General features: G+C 37.1%; 1 protein-coding gene across 1 annotated transcript in view; it reads left to right on the top strand.

Annotated features, from left to right (window-relative positions):
- The window catches only part of SHANK2 (SH3 and multiple ankyrin repeat domains 2), a gene marked incomplete at its 5' end in the record, with an annotated part of 750,291 nt that overhangs the window by 48,226 nt on the left and 674,395 nt on the right, over positions 1–27,670 (top strand). The window contains one exon of the mRNA XM_044082082.1: positions 22,397–22,417. Coding sequence (XP_043938017.1) covers positions 22,397–22,417 — 21 coding nt within the window. The remainder of the gene's footprint in view (positions 1–22,396; positions 22,418–27,670) is intronic.

Raw genomic sequence — 27,670 nt, 5'->3', positions numbered from 1 at the left:
TTCATGTCTACTCAGACATGATGACAGGAACATCATTAACAGCTAATTTCATTGTAGATAAAACACATTAGATAATAAAACAAACTGTCTCACACAAACTGGTAAACCTGAAAGGCAGAATGATTCTGTAGAAATACAGCTTTATAAAAAACATGAAATGCAAGTACTTTTGTTGAATTTAAAGGTAGTGAAAGTGTAATTTAAGGTAATAAAGTATAACTGTACTCTGCTAAATTTGCTATGACAATATCACAGGCAGTAAAATCACACTCTGAATGCTTGTCCTGCTTTGATGTTCCTTGAGTTCTACCATTAGATATAATTACCTTGTAATGAAAACTACAGTTATGAAAAATCCTAGTTTGTTGAATTATTTTTTTTATTAAGACATTATTTCCTAGAAAATATCAAGTAAAATATGGTGCCAAGAGTAAATTTACATTTTTGGGAGCAGAGCTCTTTTAGTGGCATGTGTCATCTCAAATCCCTTTGCTTAGTTATTATCAGCTCTGCAATCAGTGTACAATAAAGAAACTGACTGTTGTGACTGACAGCAAAGTCCATCATAAAATCATTATTTCTGACTGTTAACTGACATTATCGCTACATGAGTAACCAGTAAATCTATACTTAGTTGATTTGCTATTATCCAGCAAAGATACTTTCATGTCTGTGTCCATTTTGTCTGTCATTACGTTTGTAAACATGTTTTCTCTAAAAACATTTTAGATCACGTATTCTGCCATGACTTACTGTCATCTCCATAGCATTACTATGATAATACCATGAGGCAGTACAGCCTCTAATCATGTGACTGTCTGCTTGCACCAATACACTGGAATCTGTCAGGTGCAAGCAGACAGTCACATGATTAGAGGTTAGACATGACATTGACAATGTATTGCAAGGGTTTTGCTATCTTTCCTCTTTGTTAGGGGGTCTGCTACCTTCTACAGTATCATTATTTGTGCACTAGCAATACAAGAATGCAGGGGTCCTTTACATGTCTCTTAAATCAGTTTATACTTATAGTCTCAAAATTTATTTGCATCTCCTTGCTCCATTATCATTATGGGCAGCTTTTGTAAACAAAAACAAAACAAAAAAATCGATTGAAGCTAGAAGATCACAAATTGTATAAAAAAGAAGTAACTAATTGCCATTCTAGGAGGGTAACGGAACAAGTTTTATCAGTCATGCCATTTTCAGTGATTGATTTTATCAAACGTTTAAAGGAAAATTAATAAAATGCATTGTTATGTTAAACGTTGAATGCCTTTGGTTGTATTAATGAAGCAAGTTTCCAAAAACATAAAGGCAAAAGTTTTGTTCTATCTTGTTTCTGCTTCAATTTCAAAAAGTTTCTATTGTATCATTCATTTATTGAGCCTTGCTGTAAATCATTACTCTTGAGAGAACTACTATAGCATCTGCTCTAAATTCGTTTAGAAACCATCAGCACTTGTAGTTCTATAGCGGTCAGCAGCAGTTATGTCCATTCTGTTACCTGTACAGCAAATATCTAAATGCACTAACAACCCATTTATGTTGTCATACCTGCAAGCAAGGGGGTGTGAATAGGTATGCATCGTACTCCCAGTGTAGACCAATGCCTAGGCAGTGTGAATAGGTACACATCGTACTCCCAGTGTAGACCAATGCCTAGGGGGTGTGAATAGGTATGCATCGTACTCCCAGTGGTAGAACAATGCCTAGGGGGTGTGAATAGGTACTCATCGTACTCCCAGTATAGACCAATGCCTAGGGGGTGTGAATAGGTACGCATCGTACTCCCAGTGTAGACCATTGCCTAGGGGGTGTGAATAGGTACGCATCATACTCCCAGTGTAAACCAATGCCTAGGGGGTGTGAATAGGTACGGATCGTACTCCCAGTGTAGACCAATGCCTAGGGGGTGTGAATAGGTACACATCGTACTCCCAGTGTAGACCAATGCCTAGGGGGTGTGAATAGGTACACATCATACTCCCAGTGTAGACCAATGCCTAGGGGGTGTGAATAGGTACGCATCATACTCCCAGTGTAGACCAATGCCTAGGGGGTGTGAATAGGTACGCATCGTACTCCCAGTGTAGACCAATGCCTAGGGGGTGTGAATAGGTACGCATCGTACTCCCAATGTAGACCAATGCCTTACAGGCTCCTCTGCTTGTTTTAGTACATGTGTATTATACAGCCCTGACTGCCACAGGGTGCTTATGAAATGGGCACACATTTTATGTAAATTAAAAGTATTTTAAATAAGAGAACTGCATATTTTGCATTGCGTTTCCATACATGGTAGTCCTGCTGTAGCAGTTTATGTAGTATGTCGATCTATTAAAATCCATTCCTTTATGGATTTTAGATGATTAGTGATTGATTTTTCCCACCATGGTGAGAAAGTGGCTTTTTTCAGTTGTGTCAAATTAAGTACATTACTAAAGTTTTGAATATAGATATACCCCATTACTTAAAGTAGTATTGAATATAGATATATCCCGTTACTTCAATAGTTGAAAATACTTTTTTTTCCATCATTTTCACCACAGTTGTGTTAAGGAATCATTTGATGATCTGTGTGCTGTTAATGCATCATTCTATCTTAAAGGTTTATTTCACAGTTTATTGGGCATTTTCATAGCTAGAACACAAAATTACTTTTTGTGATGGAATTGTGTAACACATTGTTGTAACATTTAGTAACATGAGGTGCTACTGCTCATGTGTTAAACACCTGAGTCAGAAATGTTAAGAATTATTAAAGTTGTAAACCATTATCCAGGTTAGATTCATAGTTACAGTGTTAGCATTTAGAGTGAGTACAAAGGACAACCTTAAAAGATGATCACAATGCAGACCTCATCTTATAGCTATGGTATGTCAGTATGCTACACTCCTTAAAGTTGATTTTATCACTTGTTGTGTCTTTCGGCTTTTCCCGGTTAGGGGTTGCCACAGCGGAACTCCGGTCCGCTAATGATTTGCAGTAGATTTTTACGTGCCGAGTTGCCAGCCCTGACGCACAACCTTCAACGAAGGTACGTCGATTCACGCACGTCTCCACACAGAAGACGCTCTAGCTGAGAATCAAACAGGACAACGTCTTACTGTGAGGCGACAACGCTACTGCAGCACCACCACTGCAGTTAGAAAGTTGATTGGTCAAAATTCTGTTTTGAGACAGAAATTACATAATTAAATATGGGATTTTGTAATGTCTTGTATTTATGTTGTTTTAAATTTTTCAGTTCACTAATTATCTAAACAATAGAATTAATTATGAGAGTGATGTATTTCTACTGAAGTCAGATGCATAATAACTACGATGGTTACTGCTGACAATGAAGCCATAATCTGTCTAGCTGTATTGATTTCAGTCTTGCGTTAAAGGCTTTTTGGGTATATTTACAGTAACAAAGTAAACTGAGCCAGTTAACCAAAAGAGTAGCTCTCAGACAACATTTACACATATTCACTGTTGATGTCTATCTTATGGTTATTCCTGTCTCATTTGTCCATTTATATCAGTTTAATTGCCACAAGCACCATTTACATTTAAACAAGACACAAACCAGAGCAAGCATTGTGATTTTTAGTTTTCACTTGAAAGCTCACTGATATGGCAAATGGTCTTTTTGATAATTATCATTAGTGTATCTGTATGCTGGCACATTTTAGCTGTCTCTTATTATGACCTTTAAAAACCTGGAAAATGTATGTCTTGTATCCAAGGAGAGTCTCTTATGCAAACCTCACTAGGTCAGTGGAAATAAATAGTACTGGGAGTGTTATAAGCTGAACAAAAGATCATATCAAGAAAAGTTTCAGGACTGAAGTCATTCATGTTCTTGTTAATGCGCAGGCCAGATCATGAGGCATGCAGGCCAGAGAAAACATTACTGAAAATTACTGCTTTTATTTAAAATTTAAGGATATACTTTTTAACTGTTATAATGAAAGCCAGTTCCAAATCATGCTTGCCTAAGTGCAATTAAGTTTTAAATTTTTAATTGTATTAGTTTTAGCCATGTGCTTACATGAGACTGCTTATAAGAATGATACCTTTTATAACTGACCATAAATTGAGAACCATGTTTTTTTTAAATCAGTACATTCTAATTGGGAGACTTTTTTTGCTCTAATTTGCATGTAAACTGTATTGTAGTCCCAAAGGCGTGGGGGGTTCTGCAGTAACTGACTTTAGTCCTGCTTTTGAGAAGTGCCGACTGTCCTACTAGCAGTCTTGCTGATATTGGAACACTACAGATTCAGACATTCATAGGACTTGGCATCATTTAGTTCAGGAAATGTTTATCGGGTGGCATGATGCTAGGATAATCCTATGGGCTTGGCTTGTAAAGGCTCCAGTGCCATTAGCCTAGTACACACCTATGAACCTATGGGGAGATGGACTCTGGGAAAGTAAAGATAGTTTTAATAAATAGTGACAGAGAGGTGGTTGGAGTTATGGAAACAGGAGAAGAGCAAGTCAGCAGTGAACACTGGGAAATGCTATATCAATAATATATACATTTTCTAAGTTTTGATGATTTGCTGACGTTATTTCACTCTATCTACTGAAGCAGCATATCCATATCTGCAGATGAATCTGTATGTTTTTAATGACACATACTTGTTTGAATTTCAAATAATTTTAAAACATTTAAAAATTTGTTTGAGAGACACATTTGATTGAAGAAATTATTTCTCTGAATCACAATGAGTAGAAAGCATCATACAGAGGAAAGTACCCTATATTTTTCTGAATGGGCAATACTCCATTTCACTCCAGTATCCCTTTTATATATATATATATATATATAGAGAGAGAGAGAGAGAGAGAGAGACCTCCATGGTCACACGATGGTACAGAAAAGACTATGCAGAGTGCATCACTGCTGGCACACAAATAGAAATGATAACATCATTGATTTTGCATAACAAACAGCAGCGATGGCTTTGATAAACAGGTAAACACCTTCTTGCATTTCATACATTGTGCCAGTAAATAACACATCACAATTTGCAATAACAACCAAAGGAGCAGTCAGCTAAATGACTTGCAAATCATTTTTTCAGTGTTTTGTGATGCAAAAAATGTCATTTAACCAAATTAAGGGGACCCCTGTAGCCTGTACCCCTCTTAATCCCAGCCCTTTTTAAAACTAGGTGGGTAGGGTTAACAGGGAGAACCTTTTCCCCTTGCAAACGAAATATAGGGAAAGTATCTTCTACAGATGTGGTTGATTGAGGAGACAGTTTCCTAAGAATTCTTAAAATATTGTCACTGCCTTGGTGATTCCATTCTAAAAGGAATTTACATAAGTGTGGGTGTGGTATATTGTGCCTTTATCTAAATGAGACATCTCTTCTGTCCTCCTCCATTTTTATGAGTAACCTAATCATTTGAAAATCCTCTGTTTCAACGATCTCCGGACATTCTTACAGACTACTCAAGCAATTTTCCCAGACTTGAAAAATTAATTTCAAGTTTCAACAGTAAAGCACTGTAAGGTAGTTGGGGCCTGAAATTCCTTTCTCTTCCACAGACATGGTATTAGCCTTCAGAAGTATATTATGCAGCCATTTAGCACACGCCTTTCAAACTGAGGACATACAGTAAAACTGCAGCCTTTTCAACAGCAACTTATAATTTGGCCAAACTTACTTGCATGTGTTCTGAAGCTGTGACTGCTTCCACAAATAATTAGTTGTGAAATTCCAGACTGACTCAAGTAACTATGCATTACACACATTAATATGAGGACAGAAGGCTGTACGTAGTAGAAAAAAGACTGAAGTGCACATAATTTTGGAGTATGGGAACATTTTACAAAGCACACAAATCATCATCTAATTTTTTCAACCACACTGATAAACTGCTATGTTTGGGTGTGGACAAAAATTGTCAGTGTAAAAGGATATGTACAATATGTTTTACTCGATTGGTGAAATCTCCATGTAAAAAGGATTTCTTTTCTTTTGAACTTGTGGTGCCATATGTGTTTGCACTGTCATTACGTAATTATCTATACACCCGTTTTTCGTATACACTTTTCTGTAGATATGAGTGTCACTGATGCAAGAATTCCAAGCAGGCAAAGGACACGCACGGCATAGAACCAAACAATTTATTTAGTAAAAGATATGCAAGTGCTTTCGCGTAGTACTCCTACGCTTCATCAGACATAAAATTCTATCACAAGCCAAAACATTTTAAGCACTATAAAACCAATCACTGCTAGCAACCATTTCTCCTCCAATTAAATCATTAATGGAAACCAAGTGATTTAAAGTAACCTAACACTTTAGCAAAATAAGTACATTTTTAGTATGTTCCAACCACAACTTATATAATAGATTTCAGATATAATAAATAAGACATATATTGCAGATATCTAAACAGTATAATATGCATCATACATAAACCATTTCATCATGCTGTTGCAAATATACTGATGTTTTGGAAAATTTTATGCATAACTACGTCAACAAAGGCTGAAACAGTCCTGCCATCCACGTAGTTAACTAAGTATACAACTTATGTGAAGTTTACAATAAAAAAAACTTAAACTGCTGCATGAACACTCATCAGTCTACTAAAATGTTCAAAAAACAAACACACAAAAAATATATAAAAAAGAAATATAAACAAAACCAAACATCATAGCTAAATTCTTCTCACATAAAAATGTGTGTATATAAAAAGACAATAAAAACAGAAAATGGATGCATAAATAATGTATGAGGAATATGTGTATATATATATATATATATATATACAAGCAGACACACCTATAACTATTATAAAGGATGTATATCTAACAGCCAAGGCAAAAAGAGTGTATTAAAAGGGGGGGGGTTAGCAAATGTAACTAAGCCTTCTGTCCCTTAAAAAGGGTTTGAGTGACAAAGCTTCATTCAAACCCATACCCTTGTCAGCTTGTGCAATACAATCCATTTTTGTTAGTCTTTTCAAGTCTGTTCCTATTCTTTTCCAACCTTATGCTGCTTGACAAGATCTCTATGATGAAAAATGCAAATCTATGGATTGTACCTTCTTCATCATTATGTTTGGCAACAGCACTTCTTGTGTCTCCAATGCTGCTGATGTAATATGTATGTTCCCTAATCATATCCCTCAATGGTCTAGTAGTCATACCAACATAGAACTTAAAACATTGAACACATTGGGCTAAATATATAACATTAGCAGTTGAACAATCAGCATAATGCCTAAAAATATACACCCCTAAACTCTTGCATCAACTCTGAGATTACACAAAGCCAGAGATGCCACTGACTTTTATTGATGATGTCCTAAGTGCTGATTAACTGGCCACTCCAGAACAGTTGGTTCAACACTATTACTCCCTTCTGGCACTGCCCCTTTCCAGACAAAACAGAGCAAAGGGCCACAACATTGTCCCATTACTGTAATTCTATTTCTGTCATAATTGCCCCCTACACAAATGTAAAGGAGGAAGCAAACCAATTTAAGTTTAGATAAGATGCATTTTTTTGTCAATGAAAGACAATTTTTCTAGCATCTATTCTTTAACAGTCTTCTCATACATCAGCATTTTCTGCACATTTTAATTGGACAATTAACATTATTCCTACACATCTTATGTTGTCTGCATGAAGCTTCATATTATAATATATATTTTAATGTGTAGTGGAACCAAGCCATTTGAGAATACCATTTTTCATTATTCGTTTATACCCTGCATCAGAAGTGAACTTCGTTTGTGATGGTTTGTGCTTAAAGCATAAAGATTCCAGAATAAATTTAACAATAACCCTAACTCATGTGAAGGCTGCATTAGCCTTGATATGAACTGTAAATTCACCCATAATAATAGTATGAAGGGAATGTTTAGGGAAAGAGTAACAAAGACCACCACCCCTTAATAAATCTGAGGCTGCAGCTGCTACTATATAAAGACAAAGGAGAAACTAATAAATGTGATGCATTTTTTGTGTGTGCGACAATTTTGTCTTTGAGGCATTAGGATATGAAAATAATTATACTTACATTTTCAAATTGTCAGAACATTTAAATATAGTGTTTTGGGTGTTCCAATTTTATTGATGCACCATCAGCAAAATGCTATGTTCGCCTTGCCATTCAACTTTGCTGTTTACCATCAGGCAGAACCATGAGGTCACAGTCATATTTAAAGAAACTAATGGAAAAAAGCAGTCTTACTTGACTCCTTTCCTTTTAGGCAAGGAAGGGAATGTCAACACATTTCCCTGCTTTTAGCTTTAGGGACCTTGTATAATTGCACTGACTAGTTGACTACTGTGGATCCACCACTGCATCCCAGAACAATGGCAAACTAATTTTTAGGGTACTTACCTGCATGTTTCATGCTAGATTGTGCAAGGGATTGAACGTGAAAGGTAGCATTTTTTCATCAACACCAAAGATGATCTAATAACATAAGTAAATTGCCTTTTTGTGATGAAGGTCACATGATCCCCATGCACAAGCTCAAGTAAAATTTTGTGGCACAAGCGTGGGAGTATCTGCCATCAAGATGCATTAGTACATTTCCAGAAAAGGGCAAGTCCTTTTCCTGGCATGCCCAGTGAGGCATCTAGGGCTTATTCCTATAAAGGAGGCATGAAATATACATACATTCTCCATAATATCACTGTGAATATGACTCTTATATCATCTCAGCACTGTTTGGAGCCATAGCTTCCATCAATTGATAGTCCATTCCTTCTCAGCAGAAAGTTCTACATTCAGTTCATGATTTATTTTTGTTCATATACTGTAGCTTACAAATTGTTGCTACATGCACTACAACAGTATACGTGTGTTATCCTGTGTGCGTGTGCGTGTGTGTGTATATGCCACTAGTATATGCTAACTCCAGGATTTAAAAATAAATCTGCCAGGGATACAGGGATCAAGCTGAATATGTTGCTTAGTGTACTGAACAAAGTAGCTTTGTAATTATCTCCTTGGGGTCTAAGTGGCACTGTGGGACAACTTCAGAATAACCATAATTTTTAGCTGGTATGGGAATTGAGTGTAAATGATTTATTTAGACATTGTTAAGATTATGTTTGTGGTATGGCATTTAGTAGTGACTTGTGCCAAGAAGAGTACATGTTGTGTTTTCCTTGTTTTCTGCTTCACACATCCACACATGCATAGACACTGACACACACACACACACACACACACACACACACACACACACACACACACACACACACAATGGTATAGTTTGCTTGAGGACTACAGATTGCTGGTTACCTATTCCTTTAAATTCACCTCATTCCACCTCCCCTTTGCACATCTTTCCTTGCAGGCAGTAACTTCTTTAACCCTCATTTTGAAATAACTAACTCTGAGGCCTGTAAATCACAGGGAAAATTACACACTGACCTGGAGGAAGGAGAAGCATTGTCAGATATGTAGCTGAAATAAAGTAGACTATGGCCAAATACGTGTGTCCTCCCCAAAAACTGTGTGCGCACGCGTGCATGTGTGTGTGTGTGTGTGTGTGTGTGTGTGTGTGTGTGTGTGTGTGTGTGTGTGTGTGTGTGTGTGTGTGTGTGTGTGTGTGTGTGTGTGTGTGTGTGTGTGTGTGTGTGTGTGTAAGTGTGTGTGTGTGTGTGTAAGTGTGTGTGTAAGTGTAAGTAAATGAGAGAGACTAGGGCCCAATATATATTATGAAGAAGTACATCTGTAAGAAAGTAGAGTAGTTTACACTTTATACTGATAGACAAACCATTTAACAATATCAGCATACTTTAACAAATTAAACCGCTCTATCTGCTGCCAGCAAGTGATTATGTACTATGAGTATGTCTTGTTAGTGGAATTATCTGCCTTGGCCAAGTGTCAGTAGGAAATAAAATACTAACTGTAGTGTTCTCCACAATCAGCATTAAGGCTATGAACCACATAAGGATACAATGACTTGTGGAGGGAATAAATTAAATAAAAATAATAAAATATGAAAAGAAAGGAAAGTTGAGGCCAAATTAAACATCATTAAGAGCAATATGTCATAAATCAAAAAGTCTGTAAATATAGCAAGGCATGATACATTTCACAACCTCTGTCTCTTGTATCCAGTTACCCATGAAGCAGTAATGGTCTAAGGGATGTGCACTGGGAACTATAAGAGCTGGCAGATTGAAAAGAAGGAGCATGGATAAACCAGGGTGCAGTAAGATAGGATTTTACAAACAACATACCCGATTCAGAAGTCAAAATCATAGGATGACTACAGTGAAAACTGATTCCCAAAATGGATAAATAAATATATATTTGTTTTAAATAAGAAACATCGTTATTAAATTATCATGTATGACATAGGCAATCATATATTTATATAAAAAACTTATTGACAATTTTAATTACAAACATTATACATCACAAACCATATTGACATAATTTCAGTTGCAAACATTATATAAATATTGAGTGAACAGAGTGAAACAGAAGTAAATTTACCTTAATGATATTTCTCACACATTTAACAGTTAAAAGGGAAGTAATTAAGCAAATATCCATTGCAGATTTATTTCTATTAACTGGCAGACAGGGTCTGGATTTTTTTAATGGAAGACAGCACATAAATAATTTTGACAGAACTTAATAAGAAATATGTTCCTGGACCAGATGACGTGTACCCAAAATACTTATAATGATATATCTCCAATAGAAGTGTATTTTGTTTATTTCCCTTTTTTTTTTGGAGGGAGGGTTGAAAAAATTGCCTGTCTGCACCTTTGACTTAGGCCCCCTCCATCTAGTCTCTTTGTGACTAGCTACACCTATTTTTTATTAGCCAATCCATCCCCCATCCCTCCTCCTTGCACTTCTTTTTGTCTGAAGACACTGAGCACAAAAGACAATGATCTGGAGTTGCAGGTCATCATCCTTTTGGTAGTCAAGAAAGTATATCATCTGCTCTTAACCTACTTACTTTTTAAATGCCCAGCTTGCTGAGATAGAAATGAGTTCTTTCTTTGGCAGGGTAATGTCCCACGCCCTACTTTCTGTGCTGCATGCAGCAGTGTACATGACTAGTTTGACCTGCAGTTGCTGCTCCCATAGTGGGACACATACCATCCACGTCATCTGGGATGAGAGAGACATTGTTAGCTACTTACTCCGACTCCTCTCTGAGTGGCTTCTCCAACATTTGGACTATTATCTGAACCTCTGTTTTAATAAGAAATGCATTCTTCTCTGCTCCAGTGTTGATCAAACAATTTTACTGTTTTAGTAGGTGACACTAGTGCACAAATTAATATAAACACCTAGGAGAGGAGTTAAACCCTGTGTCTCTTTCCACCTGCACATACAGTATCACATATGAAGTAGTGCCTCATCTCAGACTATTATATCAGGTTTCTAAACTACTTTCCCATTAAAAGGTATTCTGTAGTGAAATGTGTATGCATACCAAAATGAGAATATACCTTTCCTCAGGAACCTCAGCTAACTCATCCAACAAACACCAACAAGTTAAAAAACAAATAAATAGTCTGCTACTTCATAAACCTTGGATACTAGAATGTGTCACGGTAATCTCCTATCTTCCACAAATACCCATTCAGTTGATTTACATCCACCCTACCAGTTTTCCATCATTAGTGTACAAATGAGAGTTTCTGAATGTTTCTGCACTTCTTGTCCATGCTTAAATACCTGTACAGTCCCATACTCTCTGTTGAATAATATCTTCCTATTCAATTCATTCCAAAACAACCAAAACTTAAACTCCAGAATCTCTAAAATCAACCTGTTTATATCAATACAATGAAAAAGCTCTGACCAGCCACCATAAAAACAACCTGATTACCTTGTACCATCGCACTCTAAAAATTTTCTGATTGCACATCTGAAACTGTAAAAAAAAGTTCAGCTTCCCAGTCCTAATTCTTCCTGGTACGAAAGTTGTGGACTTCTGATTTTATATTTCTTCAAAATATTATCACGGTGTTGTTCTTGTACAATAAATATGTTTAGGTTATTAGCATGTATCTATATATTCTACTTCGCCATAGTGTTAAACCTGTTGTTGTTTGTCTTTCGGCTTTTCCTGGTTAGGGGTCGCCACAGCGGAACTCCGGTCCACTAATGATTGGCAGTAGGTTTTTACGGTGCCGAGTTGCCAGCTCGATGCCCAACCTTCAACGAAGGCACGCCTATTCACCCATGTCTTTCGGAACGTCACTTGACCGCGGGGAGGACACATTGTAAAAATGAACTAGTGTTTTTTTTTCTGCCCATTACAAAATGTAAAATGTGTTACAGTACACTGAATACCTCAGTGTACTGTCACTTGGTCTCTCTTGTTTCTGCAAAAGGTCAAAAATGACAGTGCTTGTCTGGTTGACAAGCTTAAACAAAAATAAGGAACTGTACATGAACACCGTACCCAAAATATGATTAATTTTTGTAATCTTTCCTCACTAGCATTCATTCCTTTGGGTTCAATTTGAGAAATATGTTTTCAATTAAAAAAGTCACAGAGATTTAGTGAAACCTGGCTGTACTTAGCATTGCTTAGTAAGTTATATAGGGTGGAATATTCTTTTTTTTTTTTTAAAGAATTACAGATAGTTTTACTTTTGGATTCCGCTGTACCAAATTCACTTTCTGCCATGATTCCCTTTATTGAATGAATGTATATATATATATATATATATATATATATATATATATATATATATATATATATATATAATTTACAGGGGGGCTTACCCCCCTGCATAAATGTACAAGTTTTTGGGAACTCACTCTTGTGGTCTCATCCATATGAATTTTGATTTTCTGAAAACTCAGTTATCTGACATAGATCCATATATATATATATATATATATATATATATATATATATATATATATATACACACACACATACATATACATGCACGCACTCATATTTATATATATCTTCTTGAAGAGAGGCGGGGCAGTGACTTTCATGTAAGACTTTGGAAATAAGTATGTTAAGAACAATGACAGTCATTAGCTTTCCTGTACACTATTGCAGTGGTGTTCTTTTTTGCTAGGGAGGTGATTAAATATTTGTATTTTGTTTTCTGTAGTTTGAAGGTGAAAGCACTGTATTATATACTTTGTGTAATTGGACTCGCTGTCATCCTGCAGCAAATTGATGCCTTTCTACAATGCCATTATCCTGCAACACAGTCAATCATGGAGAAACTACTCTGGCTTTAGTAACTGTGGCATTTCCTAAGGCTGGAATAGAGTTATTATTTAAATGCATGGTTCCTCATAGTACTTTCGAGACTTTAATGACTGTGTGGCTGTCACCATTAACCACCGATATTAAGGTACTAGTTAGTGCCTATGTCACATTAAGGACACGAATGCTGTTAAATCTCTAAATTCTAGCATTGTCAGTGCTTAGGGTGTGTGTGTGTGTGTGTGTGTGTGTGTGTGTGTGTGTGTGTGTGTGTGTGTGTGTGGTTTGTAGCACCTCATTAAGACCTGTGTCACTCTGTACATATGTCTGTGTATCTCTTTCCCATCCATTTTGGAGATCAAATATGGAATGGCGTATAATGTGTACATTTCACATGATAAGTATTCTCCAAACTTTGTAGTAATCCATCTTTGTTTCCTGTCTTGTCAGCTTACATTTCCTGCAGAATTCTTAAAACACTTACAGACAAGTAAAATGCCAATCTTGTATGTATAAACAAAAAAGGAATGCATCCTAATTACACATCAGCATTGATAGCTTTGTAAAGCTAATTAATGATGAATAATAAATAGAAGGTATACTGTGACTTTAAAGGACAATGCCACCCAAATGTCACATTTTTCTCATCATGAAATGCATAGGGTGGCTGCGGTGATGCAGCAGTTAGTGTTGTCTCCTTACAGCAAGAGGTTCTCCAGTTTAATTCTTTGCTGGGGTGATTTCTATGCAGAGTCTGCAGGTCCTCCCTGTGGTTGAAGGGCTTTCCTCCAGTTGCTCCTGTTTCCTCCCATAATCCAAAGACATGCAGTAGGTGGATTGGATACTCTAAACTGACTGTAGGTGTGAGTGAGGGGTAAGGATAAACTACCATGGCAGGGCTAGCCACCCGGCAGTGTAAATCTTGGCTTGAGATGATTGTCACTGTTGAAGTGACATTCCAACCCCATGTGCAAAATGAGGAAAAAGGGGTTGAGGATGGATGGAAATGCATTTTTATTTACTGATGTTGAGATCCAAGACTATCACATACAAAGAAACATTAAAGTGTTCTCCTCCTTTTAATTTCTACTTGGGTTTTAAGTCTCTGCCCTTCACTATGGAAAAAAGATGAGAAACTTATAACCTTATTAGAACAAATATGTTTGAAACTCCGGATCAGAAAGGTTCAATAATTAACATAGGTGAGAGAGAGCCAATAGGAACAATACATGTATTTAAGCAGTGCTTAAGTTTTCAAGTGTGAATGATTACTGTTAGATAAGTACCAAGTGCACAGTGATGATAACACTTCTACCTAAATGCAGAGGTTAAGAAAAGCAACTCGTGTAGACATTCTTTCTAGCAGAAAATTCACATCTAATGTAAGTGTCTGCTTAGTAGTTTACTAACAAAATAGAGAGGAATTTGTATCAAAAGATAAACTGACAACCTCCAAACTCAGAGAAAACAGATAATTAGTTTAACTAGTATATTTAAGTAAATGAATAAATAACAGGTTATCAACCTTATTGTGCCATGCAATGGGGACAGAAGTTGGACTGTGGGAAAATGAAGAACTGGGTGTAACATTATAATAAATTTCTTAAGACCATTTGGAAGTAAAATAAATTACAAAATAATATTATGCAACTGAGCAATGCTAAATAATTAGTTATTGCACTAAAGATAAATATATATGAGGAAAAATATATGCTTTCTCAATATGTGAATGGAATTGTTTAGTAGCTTATTTTTACAGCCCAGTAGACATGTAAAATTAATTCTTGAGATTTGTTAATGCCTAATGTTTAATTTCATTTCACATATCTTATTGATGTGAAGCACCATTTTTATGCTCTGTTACACATATTTTCCCTACTAAAATGCTGGTAAAACAAAGATGCATGATACCTGTGGTGACGACTACTTTATGATGAATTAAGACCTTTCACATAATATCATAGAAAGACTTCTGAAAGACGTGAAGCACTGTTTCTTATACAGAAGCCTAGGCAAAAATCACAATTAGGTCGATGGTAAATTACCATCAGTACAAATAAAAAAAAAAAAAAAAAAAAACAAGCAAGTTTGTAGGTCAAATGCTTTATGCCTGATGCTTTATACCAAACCTAAAAGGCATTTTTTATGGGTGCCATGTAATGTTTGCCGTCATTTAGTAATGAAGAATATTTCGTTTACAAAGGTCGGCATAGTACATGCACTATCCCCATAATAAAGGCTTCACTTATTTTGAATATGAATTTTAAACTCAGAAATTGCTTACTTGATTTTTGGATATTGTCATAAGTTTTATGCTAACAGGATATATTTTATACAAAGGCCTTTGTTGACTGCTGTTTACTATCCGTTTGAGAGTTGTATATAACAGTGAGCATTAGACAGTCTGTCTCATTTATTTTTAGTAGCAGCTAGAACTATAAAGCAGTCTGGGCAGAAAATACTAAAAAAGTATAACAGACACCTCATTATAATTTTTGAAAGCTAATGAAAGACGATGTTATCTAACTTTTATGTATTTATGTAGGTTTTGCTTATTTTTTATTCTTCGTTTTTTTTTTTTTTTTTTTTTGACTGGGTTAGTCCAACTAAGCCTGTGGCCTATTTTCAGGGGAAGCATGCAGTGCTACGCATGCTGGTTAGAGGAAATTTGGCTAAATTGTAATAACTGAGTGACACCATTTTTGTTATTGTATTAAATATTAAGCCGCCTAGGCACAAGTGCCATTTTGCATTTACATCCCTGGAATACTGTTGAAATATGAGTCTTACTCATAGTAATTCGCTATGCAAGTGGAGATTAACAGAATCACATTTAATTCTTCTGAGTAAAACGCATTAGTGATGTTTAACTTTAATGCTGTGTGCTAAATGGATGCCTTGACAAGTATAAAGGATCTTAGAGTTGAATGAGAGTCAGCTGTATTAAAAAAAAATCGAATACTTATCCAGCAAAAAACAGTGAAATTCAGATGTTCTTCACTAACACTTGGGTACTCCTATGGTCCTGTCCTCGGTTCCAATATCAGAGTATAAGGCTGGCGTCGGTATAAAGGTGGCCGTTGAGCATTTGACTGACATCAGGTACCCAGGCATGAACGCGCATGACGCCTCAGTCTTTTTGCCGCTTGGTTGGTGCGATGAGAAGCAGTGTTGCAAGTGCCGGCGTTCTTCTGATTTTGGTCGGAGTTTTTTTCAGAAGTCAGTCAGAGTTAAAGTACCCGTTGGGAATATTTTTTTTTGTTTTTTTCAGTGGTTTTACGGATGTCAGAAAAAAAAAAAGTGAATATTTCTTGTGGGGGACAGAGATACCGCATAGGGATTCCTCCCAGAGAGGGGTCAGGCTGTAGGGGGCTCAGGTAACTGTACTCCCCTCCCTTCCTAAGGTGTCGGCTTCTAGAGCCTAGGCAGTCTTAGCTTAGCTCTGTGTGTGTCTAGTTCTTCAGGGTTCTGTGCCAAGAAGAACATGCTTAAAAAAAATGGCAGAGATTTTAATTACTTTAATTAGAGGCTCTATGCCTCCCTGATAAGGCCTAGGATGGAACCCAGTGTTGGGGATTATGAGCAGGCCGACTTGCAGGAGTATCTCATTTATTCTCTGATTCTGATGGATGATTCTACTCCTTCTGCTTCCCATGAGATTTTAAATGGGAAGGTCAGGACTTCTCTTTCAGGAAAAGGAGGAGGAATTTTTTTTTTTTTTTTTTATTTTGCTTTTGGCTATACCTCCTTCTGAATGATGTGGTGGAAGTTGTGTGTTTTGCTTTGCTGAGGCTCCTGATTCTTTGCCTCCTGCTCCTTCCTGTTAAACCAGATAATTACAGGGTGCCTGAAGAAGCTCAAAGTTATTTTTAAGAGTCCTAGGCGGACCCAGAAAACTGTTAACCAGGGGCCTAAGGGCCTTTTCTGTTCTGTTGTCAGAATCCGGTTCCTGCAGATAAAGAGGCCAGGGCCTTGGATAGATGAGAAAGAAAGTTTCTACTTCTTCACTCTAGCCATGAGATTGAATTTCCAGTTTTCATGTGTTGAAATGAAAAAATTATCTCCTTTCACAGTTGAAATCTAAGGTTTGATGCTCTGGCGGGAGGTATTGATGTAAAGAGTTAAGGGTCTGACCATGTTAAAACTTGGATTTTGGATGCCCTTTTTGATGCCTCTTTTGGATTTCTCCTGTTGTGTTAGAGGCAGTTTTAAAATGGAACAAAAGGCTAGTCTATGCAGCAGACTGTTAAAAATTTTTTTGGCAGTTCAGCCTCAAAGTTTAGTAGAAATTTACCTACTAAGGGTGTATCCTTCTTATGATTCCCAGTCTAGGGGAGGGGTAGATCTAGGCGTGGGGGGGGGAGTCAGGGGGCTCTTTCAGGCCTAGAACAGGAGTTCAACAGACCCAGCCACCTTTTCAGATTTCATAGAACCTTCAGCCTGGCAGCAGCTTTGGAAGGAAGGCAGGCACTTTTCAAAGAAAATTGTTTTTGATTAAGAGACAGATGGGTATTGTGGATATCATACATCACGTTTACAGTTTTTATTTCATACCCTGCCCTCCTTTCATGCATGCTTTCATTCCCTCCTCAAGAATAGAGGCTCACACACAAATTTCTCTGTTTCTACTCCAGGGGGGGGGGGGCTATACAGCTGGTTCTAAAAAAGAAACCTAGGATTTTATTTTCTTTCTTGTCCCTGTAAAAAAAAAAGGGAACGTGGAGACCAATTTTGGATTTATCTATCCTCAACACTTATCTGACATTCCTTACAACAGCTTTTAGGATCACTGGATGGTAACCTTGGATCTCCAAAGGAGGCTTGCCCTATCTTCCTAATAAAGGCTAAGCTGCAGGTATCTGCCCGGACTGGACTTCACTCTCAAGTCAGTTCTCTGCATTTTGGCTTTTATCTACTGCCCAGAGTAGTATTTAATTCTGGCTTGGCTCCAGTGATAGCTTTCTTCAGGCTAAAATACAAATCTATCCTTATTTGAATGATTGCCTGATTCCTCGCTCAAAGAAAGGGCGAGAGCTTCTTTGTCATTTGGATATATGATAGCAGTGCTAAGATGCCTGGGGTATTCTGTGAGCACTGCCAGGATCTGGACACTGTCATTCAAATAATACCTTGCATTCAAAAAGGAGCTCATCTAAATGGAAAGTGGATACAAGACAAGTGGGCCCTGTGTCACAGCATCACATATCAACTTGAAGAGATGTTAGCAGTCCAGTTTGCATTAATAGCTTTTCAGATTTACTTCTTCCAGGGCAGGTGTTGATTTTCTTATCCTCTATGCAGGCAAGCAATGATTTTGTGAGGGAGCTCTCTCTCAGTCTTAAGTCTTCAGGCAGGCAGGTTTCTGCGGGGAGCACAGAGAACTCACTAGCAGATGTGTTAAGCAGAACAATCATGGATCCCCACGAATGGAACTGGGATCTTGTATATTTCAAAATTTGACAGTGTCCTGGGAACTCTAGACATAGATTGCTTTGCATGAAAATTTTTGCATGAAAACCCACAGCTTGGAGCTTGGATGCTCTTTTCTTTCAGTTGGAAAATTTGTCATGTATGCCTTGCCCACCTCCCTCTCCTCTCAAAGGTCAAAGGGTACTCAGACAGGACCAACAGACAGGAGATTTTTTGATTCCTCCAGATTGGCCTCACGCACTAGGTACCATTACTGAAGTCTAGTGCAGGCCTGGCCTTGGCCTCTTTGTTTTTTGATATTGTTGTCCCTGTTGGACCAGGATTTTTTGCTCAATGTCAAACTCACTCTTCTCCTCTAACACAGCCTGGCATATTCTATTTGTTTTAACCATAGGGTCTCAACTTCCACAACAAGATTTGAATGTAATTTTGGAAGCGGAGCGCCTAGTACCAAAGAAGTGTTGTCATGAATAAATGAAGATTTTTTTTTTGTGCAGCTAAGGATTTGATGTTTCTGAGCCTGATTTAAGTGTGTGGGCTTTCAATATCTTACTGAGTTATTGGACAAGGTTTGTCCTTCTCTTTCTATTAAGATTCATGCTGCAGCAATTTCAGCTCTTGAATATTTGTCATGGGAGACTGCTTTTTGTTGGCCATTACCTCTGCAAGAAGGGTTTATATTATTTGGACAGAACTAAAGGGTTCAGACAATCTCAGCAGTTATTAGTTTCTTTTGCTTTGTGCTCATCATGGCAAATTCCAGCTGGGATTAGGCTGGCATTCCACTACTGGCACTGCCACACTTCAAGCTTTTTTTTGGGTGGTGGCTACTAATATTTTTTTAGGCAGCCACTTGAGTTCAGTGTTTGGTTCTACCCAAGTGTTAGGACTGCAGCAATGTGAATATTGTATATTGTACTATTTTTTTGGTGTTAGGCTGGTTGGTTGTTTAGTTGTTGTCTATGGGTTTTGACCTTTCTTTTTAGGGTCTTCTGCCATCTGGGGCAAGAAAAGACTGAGTCAATGATGTCAAAATCGCCTTGACCGGCGTCTTCCTTCTCTCTGATATTGAGACCGACGAGGGGGAGTGGACTACCCAAGTGTTAGGACTGCAGCAATGTGGATCTTCGAACATCTACATTTATGGTAGGTACAAAACTGTACTTTTTGGTTTAACCAAAAATCCAAAAGAAAGAAAATAAAACCAGTGAAGAAAAATTCACTTTAACAGTAGATGAACTTCAGTAAGCACGTTCGTCTTAAAAAAGACTACTTCACACTGAAGTGAATACAATTACAAAACATTTAAATAACCAATTAATAAGTCACATGACAGGCTTGCTCGGTGTTTTAACCCTTTGCGTTTCAAAAACATAATGAACTCTTCCCTATAATTCCCTATTAAATGCCTGACATTTTCCAGGCTTGAATAATAGGGAGGAGTTCATTATGTTTCTGAAATGCAAAGGGTTAAAACACTGAGCAAGCCTGTCATGTGACTTATTAATTGGTTATTTAAATATTTTGTAATTGTATTCACTCAGTCTAAAGAAGTAAAAAAAAGTACCAGAACAGTCAACTATTAGAATGTGAACCCACAATCTGTTCCACAGACCACGCCAAGTACACCAGCACGAACACCAATCACTTGTACTCGATAAAAATTCAACAAGTTTATTGCAAAGTTACATCAGTTAGTTGAGTGCATGTGTTTTATATATTTAAAAGAACCATGAATACCTGAAGTAATTGTTCTGAGGAAGTCTTTATATAAGATGAAAGCGCTCAACTAACTGATGTAACTTTGCAATAAACTTGTTGAATTTTTATCGAGTACAAGTGATTGGTGTTCGTGCTGGTGTACTTGGCGTGGTCAGTGGAACAGATTGTGGGTTCACATTCTATTCACTCAGTCTGAAGAAATCTTTTTAAGACGAAAGCACTTAGTTCTGCTACTATTAAAGTGGGTTTTTCTTCACTGGTTTTATTTTCTTTCTTTAAAAAATAGAATACTTATTTATTTTTCAGTTCAAAAGTATGGACAGTAGTGAGGGGTGGGAGCATACCTGTACACTGCTATGCTTTTGACACACTGCTCTGTTTTTTGGCCTCAGAATTTACTTTACTTCTCCTAGAGTTATTGATTTTCTTCATAGAGATACCTCTGCTCAAGAGCATATACATTATTAAAAACCCTCTATTCTAGAGCAAATACATTATTAAAAACTTGAAATAAGCCTGTATAAAGATTCCTTATCACTAACTAGATGAGGTTTGACACCAAAATAATAAGTAAGAACTAAGGAAGTACTCCTTTTTGTACCTCTTATATGATTTTTAAAGGCCCGCGTTATGTTTTTTATTGTTTAGAGGAAGAGAGGTATGGATAGGAGACAATCACAAATAATAGGAAAGATAACATCAGTGAATTCAAGTGCTGGAGCTCAGACAATATTACTCATTAATGACTCTAGCATCTGTGACTTCACATGCTGCATATATCTTGCAAGTCAGACATTTTGGCCTGTACATTAGTTTACTGTTCTTATCTAAACAGTTAAGTGAAGCATATGGTATACCCATATAGCATCACTTCTTTTGATGGGAACACTGGCTTTAATATAGTAGTTTGCATTCTGAGTTAAGCTGTTATCTAATATATTTACTTCCTAGTAAAATATCCTCCAAAATAGCAGCACTATGGCTCAGTGGTTAACATTTCTCTGTCTCCTAGCTCCAACATATCGAGCTCACTCATAACTTCCTCTCACTGTATGTGTTGAATCTACATTTTCCTCCTTTTCTTATGTGGGTTATCAGTGGCTAATTCAGTATCCGCCCATCTCCCAAAAACATGCTGGCTGACTTGCTACTATGAATTGCCCATATATACTGTAGTTACCCTCCTGTCATGGCATAAGTCATGGCTGAAAAGAGCAAGACAGAGAATAGTACATTTATGTGGTTAATGGATGAATACACTTAATTTAAATTAAAATGAGTTAACAAGAATGTCCAGTTATGGACTCACAAACCTTTCTGCCTCCTGTTATGTAAAAGGAAGATATGGAGGAGTGAAATACTGAAGAATATGGAAGGAGCATTAGGACTGTGATGTGCCGAATGTAGGTTTTGTAGTATAGAACTTTCACTGCCTAGAATACGTGTTATAAACGTTAGTGGGCGCTTTAACTAAAGTTAATAAAAATAACCAAAGAACATCAGTACTGTTCTAGTTAACTTAAGTCTTTTTTGAACTATATGGAATAAAAAGTACTATATATGCAGGTGAATGAACGGCATTAGAATTTGTTTTAAGATCCACAGTTGTTCTTCCGAGTTAGCTACTGAGAAATTTCAATGTAATAAATTGAGAAAATGTATTTGTAACTGGATACATTGAATATTAGGGCACAATTTGCAATACATCTTTACAGTAGTTAATTTCATATTGAATGAGGGCATTATGATACAAATTTTCTTTTTGTTTAAGATTAGATACTAGAAAAAACTGCAAAGATGTGTCGTTGAGGTTTTCTTTGCATTGGTTTCCGAATTAGGTTATATGTAAAATATAATGTGTAATAGCGTCACATCTTTTCTAGTCTGCATTTTATTGTGTGTGTTCTAAGATATAAAAGAAAGAATAACATTTTGCAATGCAGTTAATAAAGCTGGATTTGTTAATTAAAGTCAGATCTCAAATTAACCACGAAATCTTTACCTTTATGGTCTAATCAAACATTTGTTCCTTCTCTATTTACAAGCTTCAATGCGGAAAAAGAAGGGTAAGGGGAGATATCTTCTGTTTAGAACTTGTGTCACGTTCATCTGTTGATAGCATTTATGTTGTTTCATTGTGCTTCTGTGTATTTAACCCAACACTCATTTTTATTTTCTGTCAGCATCTATTATTATATATCGTTTTCTGTATACTCTGGGCCCTATTCTCATAAAGAAAAAAAAAAAAAGAAAAGAAAAGACATGCATGCCTAAAAATGTGGGAAACTATATTTTTTTGGCATGCACTTTAACTCCTAAATGTAAATTCTCATATTTGTGGCATTTCAGGAAATTCAACTCTATTAATTGTTTTTCTCAGCAGGTGCACACCTTAAGGTGGGCTGCCCCTAAAAGAATGTGGAGGTGAACATTCAATTCTCAGACCTTTGACATGACCTGAAATTTCCCCTCCATCTTAAAAGCCTAACCATGAGAATTTACTTCTGAGAGGTCTTGCTTTTCATGTTAGGGTAAATAGTAACACACACCATAACTGTACATTGGACTTGCATGCCATCTATCTCTAAAGAAAATAATGGGCTGAAGGAAAAAAAAAAACTGGGAGCTGGTCAGAATTCTGTACCCCAGCAAACAAATGGATGTAACCCTGTTTGTGCATGGCTATCTTATGAGGCATATGGTACTGCTACATACTGAAGGTACCAATGGCTCTCTGTGTCTACAAAAACATGCCTACCCCTGTGGGAATCATTTAATAACACCATATACAATTGTTTTGGACTTTTCAGAACCTACCTGCCTACCCTCTGGGTTTTGTCAGAGACCTCATGTGTTGTTAGCTGGCAAGCCTTGTGGCCATGTTGTCATGAAGGCATATTATTCTTTAAAGCTAATACGGCTATTATTTTCAAAATATTGTTCTTATTTGGCTAACTAGGATTTCTTTTTCAATTTTAGTAAAAATGGGATCAGAATCTTGCCTTTAAGTGTATACCTAATGAAGTCAAATTTTGTAAAATATTCTCTCTTTCTCATATAATAAAAAACATGGCGTAAAGTAACAACATTAGCCATGTTAAGAATATGCATAAAATAAAAATGCTTATAAAATACACTGTTTATTGAATATAAAACACATCTGTTAAAGTGTATATTTTAATGAAAATGCAGTCTGTATAAGCTGAGAGTTTGCAATTTACAGGCGTGCTGCTACTGGCAACAAAGCAAAGTCAGAAAAACAGCTGTAACCCATAAAAGGTCAAAGTCTTCAATAACCCACAGGAAGGCAGGCATGTTCCAAAAACGTTATCTGCCATGTCCAGAATTCTGTTTGCAACAAAGTGATCTCTTTATTGATAATCACAAGTTGCATTTGTCTACCCACTGTCCCAACACAGTTTGTCTGCACTCATCAGAGGTGTGCACTCTTCGGCACAAAGCACTGCATTCTGTTAGTGAACTGACTTGTGACACGGAAACTCAACTTCCATGGCCAATCAGAATGCAGAGCTACTGCCCAGTTATCAGTCCATTAAACTGTTCTTCAGAACTGATAAATCTGTGCACCTTCTGTTTCAACCAGTACTACTTGGCTTGTTTGTTTTTTCTTTTCTTTTTAGTCTTGTTTATATTTTCTCCCTGAACTGCTTCCCTAGAAAAATTTGAGCTATTCCTCCTCTAATTTTATTAAAGTGCTGTTTTTGAGGTTACAAGACATTCAGCTGTCATGAAGTGATTTTTGTTAAATCTAGCAAAAGTCATTATTGCTGTTATTCACAGTGTTTTTATTAGTTAAATGTCGTTACATTGTAACGTATCTTAACTAACAAAAACTGCATACGCAAATTAGGCATTCAAACAAATTAGCCCAACATTTGATGATATTACCTGCACCGACACCCATTGACAATGGATATCTTTATTTCTAATGTCGGTCTGCGGCAAACTACGTTGGACATAGCATAAAAGAAGGAATCTAGTGAAGGAAGTGCACCCTCTGAGAGTCCAGGCGAGCAGAGAAGAAGAAAAAAGTCGCTTTGCACATAATGAATATGCAGTGCTGGTGGAGGAGGTGCTTATGGCACCACAAGGCTTCATATTGGCCTCATCCTGCATTTTTCCCTGCCAGAAAGGCAGTCTGGCAGGATATCACCACCAAGGTGAATACCTTGAAGGGGGGGGTCCAAGACCTGCCACAGAGATACAAATCAGATGGCACGATATACGTGGTGCTGCAAAACAGAAGGCGTCCCAACTGCGTCATGCTGCCCACAACAAAGGGGATGGAAGTGCCCCTGATCACCCCTGACACCAGTGGAAGAGCACATTATGGCAACATTCGACTTGCGCACCCTTCCGGGGTAGGCGGAGTAGACACTGGAGCCACCTCAAAGCATACGAGTAAGTACATAATCAAAACTAATAAATTGTTTTTGTCATAGTTGTAGGAGAGCTGTGTCTTGAGAATCAAGGTGTAACTTTCCTCCATGTAATATGTCTCCGTAGGTGAAGACTGCTCTGAGGAGGAAAATGAGCCACAGGAGTCTCAGGAGATAAAGGTCTCTGCAACTCCAAATGAGACACACAATTTTGTGGATGAAAATGATGCTGCCTCAGATGTGTCAAAAGTAGAAGAACCCAACTCAACAAAAGAGCAGGATAAAAGGCGGGTTGCCACACTACCTAGATCAGCTAGGCAAGAAGATCATTGTCATGCCAGTACAAGTATGCCTGATGCAGTTTTCACACTGGATGCACTCCTAGTTACCCAGCGGGACAACAACTCTACTTTGGACAGGATAGAGCTTCAGCTGGGCAGGGTTGAACGACACCTGGGTCGTCTGGCAGATAGCCTGGCAATAATTGCTGGCACCATGCGGCACCAGTCCACAAGGCCAAAGATGATGGATGCTGCCATCCAAGCAGAGCCATCTATTGATGAGGGAACTTTATCCCTTGACCGCAATATTCGTGGTGGCCGTGGCAGAACAGGACAACGATGAGACCGTAGTAACCTGTGCATTGAAAATGGGGAAAGAAATGGGTACTATTTCAAGATTTGTGTAAAGGGAACATAGAGCAGGGCAGAATGACAGTTTCTGAGTTCCCTGTATGTGGGATAGGTGATCTGTAGTGCCCGTTAACCTGTATTCTCTTAAGTGTGTGAGTTAGAAGCAAAGTTCTGTACTCACAGTAAGGGAGGGAGGGAGAAAGTGCTATATTTCATGATCACTGCATGGGGGGACCAGAGTGCCCATTGTTATGTGCTCTGTAAGGGACAGGCCATTGTGCCATACATTTTTTATTCTAACTACGGGGGGTAGATTGCCATTTTTTTATATTCTCTGTATAGGAGATGGCCAAGTGCCTGTTTTTATATGCTCTGATTTGGGCGGGGAGACAGAGTACTAATTTTTGTATTCACTGTATTGGGAGGAGAGGCCATGATGTGCCACATTTATGTTCTGTTGGGGTGTATATTAAAGGATATTTTTTGTTATGTAATTGTATCTGTCTTTCTTTGTTTCAGAGATGATGACCCATGACTTTTCATATTTTAATGACTGACTTCCAAGGTAGTGTTACTAAATGGACATCATTAGGACACATTAAGTAGTCACAGCTCCCAAGAATCCTCCTCCAGGAATGTTTTTTTAGCATCGTTGCTGTAATGAGGTTATCATTTCACTGTCATTATTGATTGAAGTTGTTTGCTAGTTTCCAGCATGACTTGTTTTTGTTGACATTAGAGAAAAAACATGAAATTTCATATCATCAGGAATGACCACTGAATGTCAGGGCATTTAATTCATTCTGTAACTAAAGGCCTTTTCTTAAACCTGGGCTATGTGCTCACAGACTTCGTATGTTCCTACTGCTCTTCCAGCCCTACAACTATAACACTCTATTATTTCCATTACAGCAGGTCATGGTGTCCCATGCACAGCAGCAGAACTTTATGCCTGGAATAAGCAATCAGAAAATATAAAATCAAAGAAGAAAAGACTTATGTCATTAAAATGACATCTTTTATTGTAAGTTTGCTTTAATTATCTCAATATCTTGTCACTGTTCATGTACAGTATCCGAAGAAACCAATATGGCTAAATTGCAGTTCAGTTCCTAAAGGAAACTAGAACAGCACATAAACACTATCTGTCCAGCTGAAACAAAAACGGTAGTTTATACATTACTCTCATATAAGAGGTAGTATAGATTTGTAAAAATCAAGGCACTGCACTGGTGATGTATACACAAGTAACTCTTGTGGTCAGCCATGAAACGATATGCATTAAAAGATTTAAATGTATGCCTTTAAGGCATAAGGTATGAGGTCAAATACCAAGTGCCTTAATCATGCCAGTAAGAACTGTATTCCAGTACTTGACTGTGCGTACTATGGTATTACTTAGTTTACCTTAAATTATCTCTTATGTAAATATATATATATATATATATATATATATATATATATATATATGTGTGTGTGTCTATACATATATATATATATATATATATATATATATATATATAAAGTGAAGCATCTTTGATTTGATCTCATTAAATCATGAACTATCATCCCAACCTTGATGTGTCTTGCCTTCCACGCACTGATGGCTGGGATAGTCTCTGGCCCATACAACCCTAAATTGGATAAAGTATGTATTGCAAATGCATAAATGATTGAAGTTGAAATCAGCTGATTATTTCCCTTAGTTCTGTCTTTCTTTTGAAAGTATGTGTAAAAACGTACACAAGAAGACACATACACAATCACACTTTATTAATAAGATTTAAACAGTGGAAGAAAGGAAATATGATCCTAAATTTTCCAGTGTTAAGTACTTTAGCATGTTGTAGTGGTAACATTTGCACAGTTTAATAATCCTACCTCTGTCCCGATCTGAAATAGGCAGTAGTATCATTACACATAGACAGCATTACAATAATGTCATTGCAAACTAGTCATAGACTTCATACACAGAGATGCATGTGTGGAAATTGAAACATCCTGTATTGTAAAATAGAACAAGACATAGCTTTTGTAGTGAGATTCATAGATGTGGTCTGTTGTGTATAAGGAATGCATGACGTGTTCTGCCTGTTGGATGGCACTGCTGTGAGATAATCTGATGACCAAAATCATGCTGATAAGAATATATGAGTTCTGTTTAGCTTGGGGAATGTATGCCATACTAAATTCATTCATTACATTAAAACGGACCGCCCTCAGGAATCTAATCCCAGCAGGCTATATGACACAGGAGGCTGTGCAGCACAAACACAATATAAATTCT

Source organism: Protopterus annectens, chromosome 9.part0 (genome assembly GCF_019279795.1).
Source record: "Protopterus annectens isolate FY-2018-M chromosome 9.part0, PAN1.0, whole genome shotgun sequence".
NCBI lineage: Eukaryota > Metazoa > Chordata > Ceratodontiformes > Protopteridae > Protopterus > Protopterus annectens.
This window is presented reverse-complemented; position numbering and strand designations above follow the sequence as displayed.